Source organism: Kryptolebias marmoratus, linkage group LG23, assembly GCF_001649575.2.
Source record: "Kryptolebias marmoratus isolate JLee-2015 linkage group LG23, ASM164957v2, whole genome shotgun sequence".
Taxonomy (NCBI): domain Eukaryota; kingdom Metazoa; phylum Chordata; class Actinopteri; order Cyprinodontiformes; family Rivulidae; genus Kryptolebias; species Kryptolebias marmoratus.
In genome coordinates, this window is record NC_051452.1 from 3,729,791 (window position 1) to 3,747,137 (window position 17,347).

At 46.1% G+C, this 17,347-nt stretch overlaps 3 protein-coding genes across 4 annotated transcripts in view; all 3 read left to right on the forward strand.

The window, feature by feature from the left end:
* The window catches only part of adamts1 (ADAM metallopeptidase with thrombospondin type 1 motif, 1), a 5,210-nt gene extending 4,198 nt beyond the window's left edge, over positions 1-1,012 (forward strand). Inside the window, exon 9 of the mRNA XM_037973926.1 lies at positions 1-1,012. This exon is cut by the window's left edge and continues 18 nt beyond it. Coding sequence (XP_037829854.1) covers positions 1-184 — 184 coding nt within the window. The 3' untranslated portion in view covers positions 185-1,012.
* Positions 1,013-4,689: 3,677 nt separating this feature from the next.
* Positions 4,690-12,721, forward strand: cyyr1 (cysteine/tyrosine-rich 1). Its single transcript, XM_017437741.3, has 4 exons — positions 4,690-4,991; positions 8,430-8,529; positions 9,611-9,771; positions 11,998-12,721. The coding sequence occupies exons 1-4, from the start codon at positions 4,910-4,912 to the stop codon at positions 12,132-12,134; spliced, it is 480 nt and encodes a 159-aa protein (XP_017293230.1). The 5' UTR covers positions 4,690-4,909; the 3' UTR covers positions 12,135-12,721.
* A 189-nt stretch (positions 12,722-12,910) lies between these two features.
* Positions 12,911-17,347, forward strand: part of appa (amyloid beta (A4) precursor protein a) — a 31,048-nt gene continuing 26,611 nt past the window's right edge. For both annotated transcript variants that reach the window (XM_017437742.3, XM_017437743.3), the window contains exon 1: positions 12,911-13,066. In XM_017437742.3, the coding sequence (XP_017293231.1) occupies positions 13,007-13,066 (60 nt within the window). In that variant the 5' untranslated portion in view covers positions 12,911-13,006. The remainder of the gene's footprint in view (positions 13,067-17,347) is intronic.

The following is a 17,347-nucleotide window of genomic DNA, read 5'->3' on the forward strand; positions in this document are numbered from 1 at the left end:
GCAGCCCTGCCCCTCCTGGCTCCTGGGAGAGTGGTCCGAGTGCTCCAAGACCTGCGGGCGGGGCTTCCGCAAGCGCCAGCTGCGCTGCGTGGGGCGCGACGGCCACACGCTGGGCCACGACGGCTGCGACGCCGGGAGCCGCCCGCGGCCCCTGCTGGAAATGTGCAGCCGGAGCGCCTGCTGAGGGGCCACTGGGTCGTCCCAGAACCCTGCAGACGATCGAAACAAAAACAAAAACAGATGAATGTTTACATCCAGAGCTACGAATGAGTCCTCCATGACTGTGATTGTAACCACCGACGCTGATCCCACCCCTCCCTGGTCCGGGGCCCGTCCGTCAGCGGCGGGTCCGAGGGGCAGAAGGAGTCGTGCTCGTGTGCGAGTGTTCGTGTTTTGTATTATTTCCTGTATATATCTGTCCAAGCTGGGCTGGACGGAGCGATCGCAGTTGAGGGCGGAGTCTACAAAGAGACCCGCCCTCCCATCAGGTATGGAAGATAAGATCGCTCGTGTTGTTTTTATTTATCGCACACCCGAAGCACTTCGTGTTTTTGTTTCTTTTTTTTACTTCGCCGGCGGCACATTGTTTTCACCCAGATTTGTTTTTTATTTTTGCCTCAAAAAGCCTCAATCTGTTCGCCATATCTTGCCCTCAGTCAGCTTCTAATGAGGGACCTCAACAGACCAAAGAGTGTGTGTGTGTGTGTGTGTGTGCCGAATGTTTCCTGCTACTACTTCATAAGTAAGTCTCTCTGCCTTCCGCGAAGGCTGTTTTTGTTTTTATTCTCTTCTATTTCGTCTAGAATATCCAAACTTTTATTTATTTTTGTACAGCCTGTTAAACGTAATCATGTGGCTTGTTTTTTAAGAAAAAAATAAAAATATTATTTTATATTTGTTATTGAGATTACAGAAGGAAGTAGTATATATAGAGTATTTATACGGTGTTTTTATTAAATATATATATATATGGTCCTAGATTCATGAATAAAGCATCACATTGACTTGTTTAGCTGTCGTCTCTGAGTGTTTTTGTCCTTTCCGGGCTTCCATCCTTAGCTGCTCTGACACACCTGATTCAAATCACTCAATCTGGAGCCTCGTGGTGGTTATTAAATCAGTCTGTCATGGAAACTGTAAACAGGAGCGGCGTGAGATCGACATCGACGCGCTGGGCTGAACTGAAATGTGTGTCCAGGTATAAAATACTTTAGTACATCATATCCAGGTGTAAAATACTTAGATGTTCGCCAAGTTTAATGAGCCGGGGCGGCCATCTTGAAATGAGCTGACTCCAAAAGGGAATCAGTTGCGCGTCCGGCGGTCGTCTCCTGGGAGTTTCGTTGTCTTTGGCCCGCCGGTTTGTGAGATATTTTGCTAACAGACTGAGGGAAGCGACGAGCCGCTGAGGGCCTTTCGCCTCCACCTGCTGACGTATGAACCATCGCATGAACCGGACCGTTTGAGCGACTTCCCCCGTCAGAAATTGCTTTAATCAGAGCGGGCGCTATTTTTCGATCCAGCAATCAAGCGGAACAAAAACGCTGAGCGCCCTGATGAAGCACGGATTTATTTCCCTCCGCTGGCTGTGAAAATTCTGATTACATCTCTGGTGCTTGTGAGCGAACCCTCTCCCCACCTCCACCTCCATCAGCAGGAGCCCCCCTGCTGTGATTAGAGCGGCGTCACTAAGAGCCGGGGGCCCACGTGCCACTTCCTGTCGCTCCTTAAGGAAGAAGGCCTTCCGCTCCGCAGCACGGAGGAAGTCATTATCCTGTAATGAGGGTAGTTAGACGAAGGCCGGTCAAACGGCTGCTCCACGTCAGGACGTAGCGTACCTACGTCACAGGGAGAGAAGCACACCTCTCGTTTATTAATAATAATCAACAGCTGGAGCCTGACGCCGTCTGATGGCTGATTCAGCCTGAGTCAAAGAGTTCAGCTCCTTTTAAAGATGGCTGCTGTTTGGGTTTATATTTACACTTTGCTCAAAGAAATACATAAAAATAAACTTTCTACATCCTTCAGAAACGTTGTTCTTCAGCAGACTGGCTCTGTTTTTGTTGTGTTGTGCTTCTTTTTAGCTTTTAGCTAACCTTTAAAGCTTTTGCTACTTTGAGATTTAAGTTAGCCTTTTGATGCTTTTGTTACTTTTAGCTTTTTAGCTAGCATATATTAGCTAACCTTTAATGCTTTTAGCTAGCAATTGGTGCTTTTGCTACTTCGAGATTTAAGCTAACCTTCTGTTAGTTTTAGCTTTTAATTAGCTGTTTGCTACTTTTAGCTAAAGTTCTGCCACTTTTAGCGAGCTGGTTAAGCTAGCTGTTGATGTTTTTGCTACTCTTAGCTAGACTTTTGCTACTTTTAGCTAACCATTGAGGCTTTAAGCTAACCGTTTGTTGCTTTTAGCTAGCTGCTTATGCTTTTAGTTAGCTGTAAATGCTTTTCCTACTCTTAGCTATACTTTTGCTACTTTTAGCTAGCAGTTTATGCTTTGAGTTAGCTGCTTTTAGCTAAAGTTTTGCTACTTTTAGCTAGCTCTTCATGGTTTTAGGTAGCTGTTGTTGCTTTTAGCTAAAGTTCTGCTACTTTTACTTAGCCTTTGATAGTTTTAGCTAGCTGTTTGCTACTTTAACAAGTCTTTAATGCTTTTATCTAGCTGTTTACTACTTTTAGCTAGAATTTTCTGCTTTTAGGTAGCCATTGATGCGTTTAGCTACAGTTCTGCTACTTTTAGCGAGTATTCAGATTATTTTAACTTAACTTTAACTGTTTCAGCTCCTTCAGTAAGTTTCTTTCAGCATTCACACAGGTGCCCAAACTAGCCCTTACCATGAACCCTCCATCGCCGTGTTTAACAGTTTGTACAGGATGTTTGGTTTTTCCTTCCCGCTGTAATTTGCAGATGTATGTCTGACAAACGCAGTTTCAGGAACGGTGTATTTTGTTCAAATCCAACTTGATTTGATGACAGCGTAAAAGCTGATAAGTTAGCGTTAGCATGAAGTCTAAAGCAGGAAGGTTTTCCGTCAGATGACAGGAAGGGGGGAAACCCCTCTCCATTTCTAAAAAGCCTCCCGCCGTTTTCTACCTGCGTGTTTCTACACGTCTGCCCTTCATCGCAACCTAAAAGAAACATCTGGAAGGCATCATGAATCACCGCCGCTCCACGTGGGTGGCATTTCTGAGGACTGAATTGTCTTCACCCTTTTCGGCTCCCTCGGTTTGTTGGAATTAGAGACAACTTGATCCAGTTTTCCAGCTTTAAAAGAAAAAAAATAAAATCATATTTGAGTTTTTTATGACCCACTTAAATACATCGTGTGTATAAACATCTTATTAGTTCAGAACATTTGACTTTGTTTATATTTCACGTCTCAAGTTCGTCTTTAATGAGCCTCACTCTGGAGTGTAAAATATGGCTCCTAAATTACAACTTTTATGAAAGCAATTAAGTCCCTGCAGGCCGGGCAGAAGTGTGTAATTTTCAGCACCTGGGAGGTTTGTGAGTCTGAAGGAGGTAAACATTCAGCTGCCATGTGGCCGAAGGTAAGCCGGGCCGCGACCGAGCGGTTCTGACCCGGTACAGCTGAATTGGACTCGGTCTGGAGCCAGGTTTAAAACATGATTTCTAACGTGCTGACTCAGCATTCCCATTATTGTTTCTCAGCTCCACTTCAGCTACTTCAACCACTTGATGTCTAAACATTCGGCTGCCTCTGGACGTTGTGGATATGACTTTTAGGTTTTTTTTGTTTTCCTCTTTATCTCAGCTCGTTCCGCGTACCGTTTGCCTTTTTAGCTGTTCTTTGTTCTGACTTTTGCTTTTTGTAACTTTTATAGTTTACTTTAACATTTTTCTTCTTCTTCATCTCCTCACATCCTTTTGGCCTTTGTTACAGTACTGTACCAGGTGTGTACCAATGACTGTACCAGGTGTGTACCAAGCACTGTACCAGGTGAATACCAGGTGCGTATCAAATACTGTACAAGGAGTGTACTAAGTACTATACCAAGTGAAAACTAGGTACTTACAAAGTAGTATACCAAATACTGCACCAGGTGCATAATAGGTGCAGACAAAGTATTGTACCAGGTGTGTACCAAGTGTATACCAAGTACTGTTCTGTACCAGGTGTGTACCAAGACATTTACCAGTTGTGTACCGGTACATGGTGGATTTGCTTTCTGTTTATGTTCTTAAAAGTTTAGTTTACTGAAATGATTTATTCGGGAGGACAATCTCTGTTTTCCAAAACTTGGGGTGGGGGACGTAAGTCCATAGTACTAGGTGTGTACCAGGTGTGTACCCGGTTGTATTGTGTATTCTTACCAACGTTATTCCTAGAAATCTCTACAACAAGAGTAAACTTTTTGAATCGGATGTAAGAAGAAGCACAAACAAAAAACCTGCTCATAAATTATTATTTAGTTTTTAAATTTCCATGAAGTCCTTGAACACATCATTATGCAAATACTGATGCCTCGTTCAAGTTCAGGTAAATATTATGAATTTGTATGATTCCTAGTTAAACAGACATCAGGGAATAATTACATTTTTTGGAGAGGGGGGAGATTTATTTTGAAAAGTCTTTCCGTCAGTATGTTTTATTTTGAAAGCAGCGACCAGAATGGAGTTTCCGCCTCGTGCCTCGTCTTTATATCCATCTGCCCGCGGTGGGAGGGAGGACGAGGAGGAGGAGGAGGACCGAACCCTCCGCCGGCAGTCAGTCGGAGGCTCGGCTCCGGGAGAGGAGCTCACAGGAGGAGCTCCGCTTCCTTCCAGGAGGAGGAAACAAGTTTTCCTCGGAAGAAGAAGAATATGTGACCCGGTGGTTTGTTTTCTTTTAAAGCAGCGGAAGGAGCAACTTGTGTTTTTATTTTTGGAGTGAGAGGAGAGGAGGAGGAGATGATGGAGAAGTCTGGGAGGAGGTGCAGGACGGTCGGAGGTGAATGGCTGAGGAGCTCGCTGCTGCTGTGTTTGTTCTCAGGTGAGTCCTTTTAATTACCTGCAAACTGGCCTCGTGTTTGAAGAATCACGTGACCCCCTCCCCCCCAACATAACCTCCTGTGGAGGAACTTTAAAAGGAGGAGGCAGGGAGGGGGTCGGAGCCAGGACCCCGGAGGACCACCCAGACTCAGCTCCCCAGGGGTCTGCCACTGGGAGGAGGCGTGACGTCACCACACAACTTTCTCTTTGATCCAAAAGCTCCTTGAAGTGCCAAACGGCGGGCGATAGCGTTTTTAAGCCCGTGTCCGCGCATGCGCCGTGGCGTCGCTCGTCTGTTAGCAAAATATCTGACGAGCCGCTGGGTGGATTTTCATGAAACTCCCAGGGAGTGATCGCCGGATGTGCCTCTGCAGCTGATTAGCCTTTTGGATTCACCCCGATTCAAGATGGCCGCCACAGCCTCAGTCCATTGTGCAGATGTTGAGCTGAAACTCGGCGTGGTAGTAGCCGAGAGTCACCCCCAGCCAGTCCTCTGAGCGCATGGCGTCTTAGCCAGCCCTGCTTGTCTGTTAGCAAAATATCTCATGAACCGTTGGGTGGGTTTGAATGGCACTCTCAGGAGGTGATCACTAAATACGCCTCTCCAACTGATTAACATTTGGAGCCACTCCGATTTAAGATCGCCGCCGCAGCCAGTCAACCCAGTTCGACACAGAAATGGCCGCAAGTCAGTCGGCTCTACCGATGCTGGGCTAAAACTCGGCGTGGTAGTCGCTGAGACTGATCCAAACGATCCAAGCGCGAGATGGTTTGTAGTTTAAAACTCTGACCAGGAAGGCGACGTGTCACCGTGTCTGATTTTCATCCTGAAATAAAATCAGGAGGGCAAAAAAAGGATCTGAAAGGACAAATATTTCCATCAGAGTGGTGATCCTGTTAAATAGATGATCTACGGCAGAGCCCACCTGCTAACGAGGTTTTGAACTGTCACTCCCTGAGCTGTTGGCGTTCAGTGACTCAGCTTTTCTTTTTAAGGCGCCAGCGTCAGGTCGAACCTTCAGCTGCTGGGAGGACGTCCTTTTGAGACATCAGAACCCTCCGGCTCGGTTCTGTTCGGTTCTGGGGCGGCTTCAGGGTACAAGGAGATCTCAAGACTATCAAGGCCTCCTGGAGCCAAATGTGCTGTCAGAGTCCAGTCCTCAGGTCCTGGTCTCAGTCCTCAGGTCGTGGTCTCAGTCCACAGGTCCTGGTCTCAGTCCACAGGTCCTGGTCTCAGTCCACAGGTCCTGGTCTCAGTCCACAGGTCCTGGTCTCAGTCCTCAGGTCCTGGTCTCAGTCCTCAGGTCCTGGTCTCAGTCCTCGGGTCCTGGTCTCGGTCCACGGTTCCTGGTCATAATCTCAGTCCACACGGGTCATGGGGTCCCGACAGGAACACCCAGGAATGGGTCAGAACCGAACACCGAGCCCTGATGAACATCTGTGGGAGGAGCTGAAAACATCTGGAGGAGGAACCGTTCCAAAACCTGAGACGTCCTCCCCTGTGGACAGGTGGGGACGTCTCAGAGGGACACGTCGCCTTGAAAAGTCTGAGCAGCGAAACGTGACGTTGACGGTTCCGTCTTCTGTTTAAATGTGACGGATGTGTTTTTTCTGGCCGTGTGTCACTCGCCGATCTGTCAGCCTCTCTCTTCAGCAGGTGGTTCAGCGTGGGCTGTCCGGTGTTCGGTGTTCGGCCCGCTGGCGCCGCGGACACCTTTAATAATTCATGTTTTGTCATCGCTCCGAGGTGCCTCTTCTTGTCTTTGTCCGCCTCGTCCTCCTCTCGTCCCCCTCTCGTCCTCCTCCCACCCAGCTCGACTCGTTTCGTTCCCCGCTGCCGATAACGCCGCTGCTCGTCTCCGTCACCGGAACGACGAAACGTCCAGGAAGTGATCACTAAAAGGACTGAAGCCAAAGGGATTTTAAGATGGCCGCCACACAAAAATAGCTGTACGTCAGTCGGTTTTACAGCTAGGCGTGGTAGTAGCTGAGAGTCATTCACAGCACGTAGTCTTCAACTGTTTGTTAGCGAAATATCTCACAAACCGACGCAGAGTGAGGGACCGGCGTTAGATCAGCGCAACAATGGCCGCCGCCCTGCCGGTTTCACAGACACGGAGCTAAAGTTCGGCGTGGAAGTAGCCGAGGGTGATCCCGAACGGTGAGCCAAACGGCGGATGGATCCCTCCTCGGCACAAAGGAGTCGGGCAATATCCGTTCCTTCGTGCTGCTTCCTGTTTTTTCATCCATCGTCTCTAAGACAAAGTGTCTCCGTTTAATTTTCCAACTTTCCTGCTTTCATTTCCTGTCTGGATTAGACGGCGTGTAGCTCCAGGCTGAAGTGTGAAACGAACGTTTCCTCCTGAACTGCGTCGAAACAGCGCGGGTCGTTTTCCAGACGTGCTGAAACGCGGGTCTGCACTCAGCGTCAACAAAGCACTCGGCTGGAAGCTCGAGTCGTTGCTGTCTGTCGGTGGGAAGAAAGGCTCCGCCCTTTAATACGTGTCCCCAAGAACTCCCGGGAAGCTCCTCCCTCCTCCTGCGGCGTGTGACCGACTGAGACGCCGTTTGACGTTTGCAGATGAACCAACTTCCTCCCGGCCACCACAGTCTTTTTAAGCTCACGTCGTAAAGACGGCTGGACTTCCTCGATTAAAGCTCATGAACACGCCCACAACAACAACTTCTGACCAATCACACGACACTTGGTGCGAACAGTTCGGCGTTGAAGGCGCCGCGAGAGCAAAAATGACGGGAGAGCCGACTTCTCATGGAGGACGGAACAATTCAAAGAGACTTTATTAATCCCAAAGATAAATTAAATGTTGTAGCTCCTAATCCTGGTTTAGTTAAAGAGTTGATGGCTGTCGTAGCGGTCTGTCCTGATGTGTCCTCGGCCCTGGTGTCCTCAAAGAGTCCCTCCTGTGGAGCCATGACAGCCGAGCTCTGGAAGCTCAGGTCGGTCTTGAAGTCCTGGAGGATCTCCTGGACCAGGTGCTGGTCGAGGTGGATCTCCCTGAGAGCCACGGTCCCGATCCTGTAGCGGTGAGGCTTCTTCCCTCCGCCGGCCGAGGCGCTCCTGCAGGAAGCTTTGGTGGCGAGCTGCTTCCTGGAAGCTTCACCTCCGGCGGATTTACGGGCGCTTTGATTGGTTCTGTCCACGACTGGACTTCAGGGTTCCTCACGTTCATCACTGAAGAATAAAAGATGTTAATCAGCTGCTCCTGATTGTGGGAAAAAAAGACACCTCGTTGTCATGGTTACGCATCATAACAAGATGTCCAAAAGTCAAAAAAGGTTTCAGTAAAAAATCCTTGCAGCTGCACAACGGGACACGGCGTGGCGGCAAACGGCTTTCAGCCCGAGGACACGTTAACCGTCGAGGATTTGTGACGTCTGCCATTTAAATGTGTGTGTGTGTGTGTGTGTGTGTGTGCAGGCAGCGCTGAAGCCCACTGTGAAGGCTGCGTGGAGTACTGCTGCGACGGATCTCCACCTTTCTGCTGCTCCTACTACGCCTACGTGGGAGACGTCCTCTCGTAAGTGGACTCACTGAGACAACATCGCTCTCAGGTGACGTCAAAGACAATTTAATGTGTCAGAGGGGGGGGGTAATCTGAGCTGCTTTAACAGCGTCCATTACTTCCTGCTGGAAATAAGAGCTGCCCCCCGCCTCCCATCATCACAAACACGGCGTTTCAGGGATATTTTTAGGCGCTTTTCATTCTCAATTTTGTAAAATGGGAACATTTCTTTAATCTAAGGAGACTTTTTTGAATGAAAGACTGAAATTAAGTTCATTTTGACCTCGCCATCACACCTGCATCCACTTGAGGGTTGGCGGCGGCGATTTCTTGACGTTGTGCGTAAAAAACCAACAAACACACACTTCGGTGCGGCAGATTGAACTCTGCCGAGGAATAAAAGCGTGGGTTTGAAAGACGGAGAGGTGAAAGGAAATTAAAAAAGGGGAAACCCTGATCCAGACGGAGGAAGAAGCCCGATCGGCGGTGAGTCCACACGCAGCCAAACATGTCCGCCACAATGATCCCGTCCACACAGGATCGGTTTAAAACAAAGGCTTCATCCACACGTTTAAATCGTTCGTGATCGCTGATCCAAAACCGGCGGCGGCGTTGTGCCTGCCTGTCGGGAGGGACGGCTGGTGACCCTTTCTGAAAATCTCTGGTGAAACGACATCAACGCCAAAAATGGAGAATTCGTCCGGAGGTTTTCATCATCAGGCGTCTTTAGTTCTGGTAAACGGAGGTTAGGTGTGGATAAAAGGCCGAATCACGTAAAACAAACTTCTCAGTCTACCAGAAATCCGGCTCCATTCGGACAAGATGTGGGACCGTCTGAGCGATCCCGGTGTGACCCCGGGGGTGAGACGGTTCACGACTTTAAAAACAAACAATAAAATCTGAAACGAGAAGAGAGAAGCCAGAACCGGGCGGATGGCGGCTGACTAAACGCCGACCGTCGGCGCCTTCTCCAAACCTGCTAATGAGCCTCTTTCACATCAGCCCAGCCGCTCGTCTCCATGGTGACGGGCCCGGGAGGGGAGGGCGCTCTCACGCTCGCCCGGGTGGCTCACGATGTGTGTGTGTGTGTTTTCAGGGGCACCGCCATCTCCGGCATCGTGTTCGGCGTGGTGTTTCTGATGGGCGCGGCGGCGGCCCTCTTCCTGTGCGTGTGCATGTGCGTGAAGAACGGGCGCGGCGCGCGGGTCGGCGCCCTCGGCACCTCCTACGTCAGCACCGTGACGCGCGGCTGCCCAGGTGGGTCAAAGGTCGCAGGGGCTGCTCTGTCCAATCAGGAAATCTGATCAGATTTAACGACCTGACTTCACAACTTTTATTAAACAACAAATCTTTTCAACAAACCAACAAACGTCTAAATCTTTGTACAGAAAAGGTCAAATTTCGTTCCTATAACTCTGAACGAAACTGTTATTTGATCCTTATTTCATCTTTTTATCCTCATAAAAACGAACAAACTCTTTACGTCTGCGCAGCGTCTCATATTCGTTGCCACGGCGATCAAATCTGCTTCTTTTAATCCAGATTCTGAGATCGTTTTTTTTAATTCTGGTTTTATTACCATGAATTCCTCACATGTACGGTTTGTTAGAAGATGACACCGTTCATCGAATCCAGTCGACAGATTTCTTCAGTGGCCGATTTTTGAAATCGGTGCAGGAATCAGCCGATTTAAGAAGCCAATTTTTTTTTAATTAGCTTTTTATCGGCCAGGAAACAGAACAGTTCATCCACATTCTGATCTGATAGATTTTGATTTAACTGACTAAATATTTACATTTCAGAAAGGTAAAAATTACAGTTTCAACACGTTTAGTTACAAATACAATGTTTTTCTTTTTAAAGTTAGGAGAATATTCAAGTTAAAATTCTTTGGAGTTTATTGGAACAAACATTTTAAGCATTTAGCTCTCATTCTGTAACTTTGTCAGCGTCAAACCTGCGACTTCCTGCCGGTTTACGCTTTGAGCCCGCCGTGACAACACGCCCAACGTGAGGTTGCTCCGTGACCGGACTCGCCACGCCGCGTCCCGTTTTACCGACATAACTGACCTTTTTTTTTTACCGAAGAATTCGAATAATTTCGTCACAACTTTTATCTGAAGAAGAGAAGAAACCAAAATAAAAGCTTTATTTTATGACTGTTTTTAATTATTATAATTGTTGTGTTGAGGTGATCTGGAACATTTCCACCCTTTTATTTCTTTCTTTTAGAAGTTCAAAAAAGGTTAAAAAACAACAAAAAAACTAAACAAAAACAACTGGACTTCTGTTCTGTAGTTGAAGACGTTTCGCTTCTCATCCGAGGAGCTTTCTCAGTTCAGAAATAGAGAGTGTGGAGTTGAGCTTTTAAAGCTGAGATGTGATGTAAGCTGGACTGCTTGCAGATTGTTCTCACTCTCCTAATAATAGAGGGTCATTAGGGTCCTTGTTTGTCTGACTCACTGATGGATTGGAGTGAAACTGACTGGAGATCAGGCCTAAAGCTTCATTATATTCTTTTAGAAGAATGATGTCGTCCGGTACGACGGCGCTTTTGGTCCGTGTAGAATCAGAACCCCTGACCCGAATGATCAACGTCCAGGTCTGGATTGCTCCGGATTTTGTTTGGCTAAACAGAGTCTGTTTGGGTGAGGGACACCTGTGGACAGGGGGGGACAGGGCACCTCTTCAGGTGGCGTTCTGTTCCAGGTTGAGGTGGTAAAATGGAAAAAGTTTCCATCTTTGTTCCCAGGCGCCCTCGACTCATCGGAGCTGGTGTTCTGTGACGCTCACCCGCCACGGGCTTGATGTTCCTTCTTCTTCTTCTTCTTCTTCTTCTTCTTTGTTCCCGCCTCATCACTTATTCATCTCTGTGCGGAGCGAGCGCCGATCGGGTTTCGTGAAGACGCCGACGCTCACGGACCCATCCTTCCGTCTCCGACCGGACGCGAAGGCGCTGCTGCAGAGCGACTCGGGTTTCAGGTCTTTGAGAATTAAAGCGCTCGCTGATCCTGAACTGCTCAGAGGCCTCGAAGGTTCGCACGTCGCCCACGTCCATCTTAATTTGAAAAGCGACCGTTTTGGTAAACGATGTGCGCGATCTGACGCCAGGCAGCAACATCTCAGCGTGTTCTTTCTGCACGCCTCCCGGCTGCTCGATTCCTGTCAAATTGACAAAGTTGGAGCCAATTTCGGGTTTGTTAGGTTGGATTTTATTATTATTATATAACTTAATATAAAACTTTACCTGTTTGTGAGACGTTTTGCTAACATTTTGTTGATTTAATGCAAATTCTTCCCTGTGAACTGATAAGACATGGTTAAAATACAGTTTTTAATGGTTTCTGCTCCTCCTTTTTAAGCGCAGTTTCTTAACTCCACCACTAGGTGGTGCAAGTGTGTCATCGAACACTAAAGCTGGGGCAGAAAAAAGAAAAACCTTGAAAAACTGATGATTTTATCATTTTTATTCCTCGAACGCAGGTCCTCCGCCTCCATACAGCTTCGATTACGAGATGTACCCGCCGTCCTTGCGCCGCCCGCCGCCCTACACCCCGGCGCCGCCTCAGCAGGGCAGCTACTCTCCACCGCCGCCTTACCCCGGCTTCGCCCTCAAGTGAATCCACCCCACCGTTCTCTCGCTCCCTGGGTTTGCACCTGGAGGTCCAGCACCGGTGCAAAAACACAAAACAATTCAAACTTGAAGGGCGTTGGGTAACTCCGGGTCACATCCGGGAGGACTTCACCCCGCCGACCCGGGCCAAGGTTTGCCTTCGCCGCCGTTTCTGCACCAACACTGGAAAGGGGGAAGAAGTCACCCTGGACACATTAGGGGACTTAATTTTTTAACTTTAAACCTCCTGAACTTGAAATGTCTAATTTTGTAATCTGGATCTATTGTGTACAATGAACTGGATTTAATTGCCTTTTTTTTAAAAATAATTAGGGGTTTTAAAACCCTAAACGCCCACACAGAGGACAGTATAATACCAAATATAGGCAATGATGTGCACATTTGTGCAAAATATGCTATAATATTTATAAATGTAATGCTTAATCCTGTTGAAACTTGTGGTTTAATTTAATGCTTTTAGTTGGGAATAATCTCACTGTGAGTTGATGTGAGTTCACTGTTTTAAATATCAGGTAAATTGTTTTGTTTTGGACTGTTTCAGTGCCTGTGTTGTAAATTAAATTCGTTTTTTTCTAAAAAAAGAAGGTGTGTTGATTTTGAGTTTCCAGTTATTTTAAATTTAAAAAGGGGGGTTTAAATGTAAATTGTTATGGCGGATTAAAAAAAAAAACGTGTGGGTCAGGGAGATGACACGTGCGCGCGCGTGCGTCCGTCCCACGCGGCTGTGGTCAGGTGATCCGACTCGGAGCAGCTGCGCCGCTTCAGCGCCTCTCACCGTCAGACTACAGGGAGGCACCGGCGGCGCGAGCGCACGGGCTCTTTACGCGGAGAAAAAAGGACCTGTTTTCACGACACGACATGGGGCACCGAGTGGCTTTGCTGCTGCTGGCTGTGGCGGCTTCGGCTCTGGCTGTGGAGGTGAGTTTTTTTTTAGAACAACAACGAACAAATCGCCTTTTAAGTGCGAGAATTTCCCTTTTTCCCCCTTCACCCCGATCATATTGTTGCCGCTAGCTCGGTCAAGCTAGTCGGAGTTAGCTTAAACGTTAGCCCGGAAGCCGAGTCCGCGGACCTTCAAAGTTAAAGCTCGGGAGTTTTCAAAGCGAAAGAAAATGGCTCCGAATTGCAAAATGAATCGAATAAATTTTAAATGTAGCCAATTAACCCAATCTGTAGTGGCTCGCTAGGATTTTCCAAATGATCATGTTAAGGAATAAACTTAAGCGTTTTATATTTTTTGTTTTATTTTTACGGTTTTAACCGGATGTGTCGTTAAAAACCCAGCACCGCATTATCGGGCATTTCGTTCCCCGAGGTTAGGTTTATATGTTTTAAAATTGAGGAAAAAAATTACGACGCTATTTTTTGACCTGTAAGCTTCAGCTTATATGTTTAGAAGCAGTACATATTTACCAAAAATGTAAATATGCTCACGTAGTTATTCCCACGTCGTTTCCTCCCAAAGACAATTAGATAGATTTGATTTATTTAAGCATTCCTTACGACGGAAAGGGGGAAAAACACCTTTGATTTAAAGGTGTAACCAGTTTTTATGTTATAACACGAGGCAGTTAAGTTGTGTAACAAAGAACGTGGCTACAGACATGAACACGTATTTACCGGTGGCTTGGATAAACAAACCGCTATTGTCTCATTTTCCACATCCCGAGGGCTAACATTTAGGAGTGGGCGTGTTTGGAGATAATAAAAATTAAATCATATATATGTAAGGTTGTCGCGTTGCCTGATTTTGGTCGGAACGGGGCAGAGGGAGAGAGGGGAGGTAATTCTGGAAACAAACACCGACGCCCTCGCGTTTCGGCTCGGAGGGACGGAGGTAAGATGGCGGCGGTGCACTGCAGCAGTCATGGAAGGGGTCGGGAAGCCAACAGGGAGCTTTCTTTTTCCAGCCTCATTTCCACCTGCTTTCACGAACCAAAACCAGGTTTTAAAAACGACACCAAGCTCGCATCAAACCCACGAGCTGGCGATAAAAAAATCACTGCTCCTGTTTATTCCCACCACTTGACCTGGTCCTCAAACAAGAGGAGACATTTATGCAATTAAAGGACCACATACTGAATAAAACCATTTTACAGGCTGCTATTGTAAAGACAATTTCTCTTTTTTTAAAACATAAGTTAGCATGGTTGTCTTTGTGCTCCTTGAGCTCTGCACCATTTTTATTTATTATGAAACATCATGTAGATGAGCTGATATGAGATTAAAATGTCAGATAATCACATTTCTGATGAGCTAATTCATTGTTGCCGCCTCAAAACGGCTTTAAATCGCGTAATATTTGAAGCAGTTCATCGTAATCTAATTGCTTTTAAAAGCAAAATAAACAAAAAGTGGTGACTCCAGCAGTCAGCTGTAGCACTTCCTGTTAGAACATAAAATAAGCCGCCCGAGACAACAACTTGGTCAGCATTTTATAAAGTGGCAATCTAACGAGCTTGAGGTTGGAGGTATTTAAAGATGGCAGCCATCCTCCTCCAACCGGAACCAGGAAGCTGAAGCCAGAACCTGGTTCCACCCTCCTCCTCCCTTTTCTAAAACCTATAGCTGTAGTTAGTTATACTATTTACATTGTAGGTGGGCGGGGCTTACAGCCCCTCCATCTCCACTGCACAGACTCTGGTTACAAAAATACAACCTGGCAGCTCCCAACATCTAGAACAGGTAAAGTAGGAAATGTTCCTTATTTTCCCAAATGACTCCACTTCAACGTATCAGAACTATAGCGTTTATTGTTGCGGAAAGATGCAACATTCAGGGTCAATTTTTATCTTGTTTTTTTTTCAGTGTTCTGGGGACCTTTTACAAACACAGCCTGACTCAGCTGGGAAATAAAACCAGAGGTGTGTTTTAATCTGAAAGCTCTGGGTCTACGTGTCCAAGCCGCTACATTTTTTGACTCTGCTTTGTTCAAACTCTGATTTATTTTTAGTTTTTTTCATTTGAGGCCGAGAAGGAGCCAGATGGAGATTTTCAAGAGCTACTTTTCACCTTCTGGATGCAGTTTCCTCGCGCCTGAGCTAAATTTAGCTGAAATCTGTAAACGGTTTTAACCGTTTTTCCAACCATCTCCTTGTGTTGAAATTACCCGTTTTTATTCTCTGCTGGCGTAAGCTGAATAAAATTAGTCAATGGGATGTTTTAGCTGTTTTATTCAGTTTTGAAGCTAAAGTTGTGGCTGCAGTTGGACTCATTGATTGTGAAAATGTTGAATTGGTCAATATGGTAACATTTAATGTCTGATAGCTTCAGCTGTTTCCTGCACGCGATCTATAATCTGTGGACTTGGATTGAATACTTTAAGGCTTTTGCTCCGTCCCTAACCCTCCCCTGAGGTGGTTTTTGTGCTTTTGAATCCAGTATTCACATTTAAACATGAAGAGACGATGAAACGTCGATTGGCGTGATTAAAACCCTCAGGAGTAATATTAAAACGATTTGAAAAGGAGATGTTGCAAGGTTTCTGGTCTTGTCGGGGCTTGCTGTCGTGACAGTCAGAGCCCATACAAGCAGCTTATTATTTTATTCTTTAATTCATTTTTTTCTTCCCGGCGAGTCCGCCCTGCGCAGGCGGGTCGTGACACGGAGCGTGGAAGGTGGATTCCAGCTCCCGGACGCTGCGGTCTTTCGTTCGGGTCGAACCCTCGTCTTATCAGAGCCTTAATGTCGTTACGTCTGCCGCTGTTTCCGACTCTGGCTCCTTCTTCTTCTTCTTCTGTTTCAGCTCTTCTTAAAGGAGGAGAAATCCCCTCGACACCAACATGTCTCCTTTTATTTAATTTTTTTCACGTTACTCACCTTCTGTCTCGGAGTTCATTGTGTTCGAAGAAGACATTTTGTCTCCTTTTAATGCTTGGCACAGGAGTTCAGTCTGAACATAAAGGCAACACGAAATCCCCCGTTGTTGTTCTGGTCAGTGAACGCACCATAGCTTAGCTGCAGCAGCATGTTTGTATGATCTGTTTAAAATAAAGTCGGAGGCAGCATTAAAGGTGGAGAGGCTAGTAAAGGAAACAGGTATATCTAGTTTTTATTTAAGTACTTAAAAGAGTAAAACTTTGAGCTGAGATGGGCTTTAGTTACGAATACAGAGACAGTGATGCTAACTGTGCTAATGAGGCTAATGAAGGACGTCAAGCATGATTATTTTGTATCATTTTGTTGAGATTTGTCTTTTATTTTTCTTGGTTTGTGCAGGTATCAACCCACAAACCCCCAAATCACCTTTAAATATTTCCAAGTTGTTGAATAGTGATCTATTACGCAGCTTATCGTTAACTTATTTTTGATCATTTAAGACATTTCAGTTTTTTTTATAACCAGAGGTCACTCCTGGAAAAATCCTTTCTTGTCTCAATACAAGGATTTTTTTTTTTTTTTATTGACACAAGAAATGAAAACCGTATGATCCTGAAGACTGCAAATAAATAATCAGCGTATTTTTATTATTCCTAAACCTGCACTGGAATGTATTTGGACGATACTAAAAGTCTAAAAAATGGTTCTTTTTATTTGCTTTTGGAACAACAAACTAATTGTTAAACAAAAGGCTTTCTAGTTTTTGGAGCTTGTTTCAAAAGAAGTGAAATTGACCCCAAAAAATGACTGTAAAGTTTAAAAGTGGTAAAAAAAACGTGCACTCTCTGGTTGTTTTTTTAGCTCGTTTCTTGTGTCAATAACAATCTGATTATGGAAGCGAACAGGACCTTATCTCAGCTCCATAATGTGGCAGGAAATGAGTTTTTTGTCCAGCGCTGAGGGTCCTAATATGAGTTTTATTTTCAACTAGAACCCAATAAATGTTGTTGTAACGGGTAGTTCAGCGTCGGCTTACCGGGAGCGATCAAAAACTCATTTATTTCTGAATGATTAGCCGCGTCCAAACTCTGCATTTGATCCAATATGTGAATATAAACGAGCTATTTGTGTTTGGATTAATTTGGAAATGTCCTTACGTCAGATTTATAATTGTTGAGCTGTTCAAACAGCACATTGTCTGTCTCGGGTTTTGTCAACAATGACTAACGCGCCGCCCTTCCACCACACCTCCCCCCGCCCTCGACGCTGTCCGGGAGAAAAGAATTCCCGACCTTTTCGGTGCTGTTGCTCCTGTTGCCATGGTAAACTGGATCCCACGGATGAGCGTGTTGGTTCAGTATCTCTTTGTTGTCCACAAAA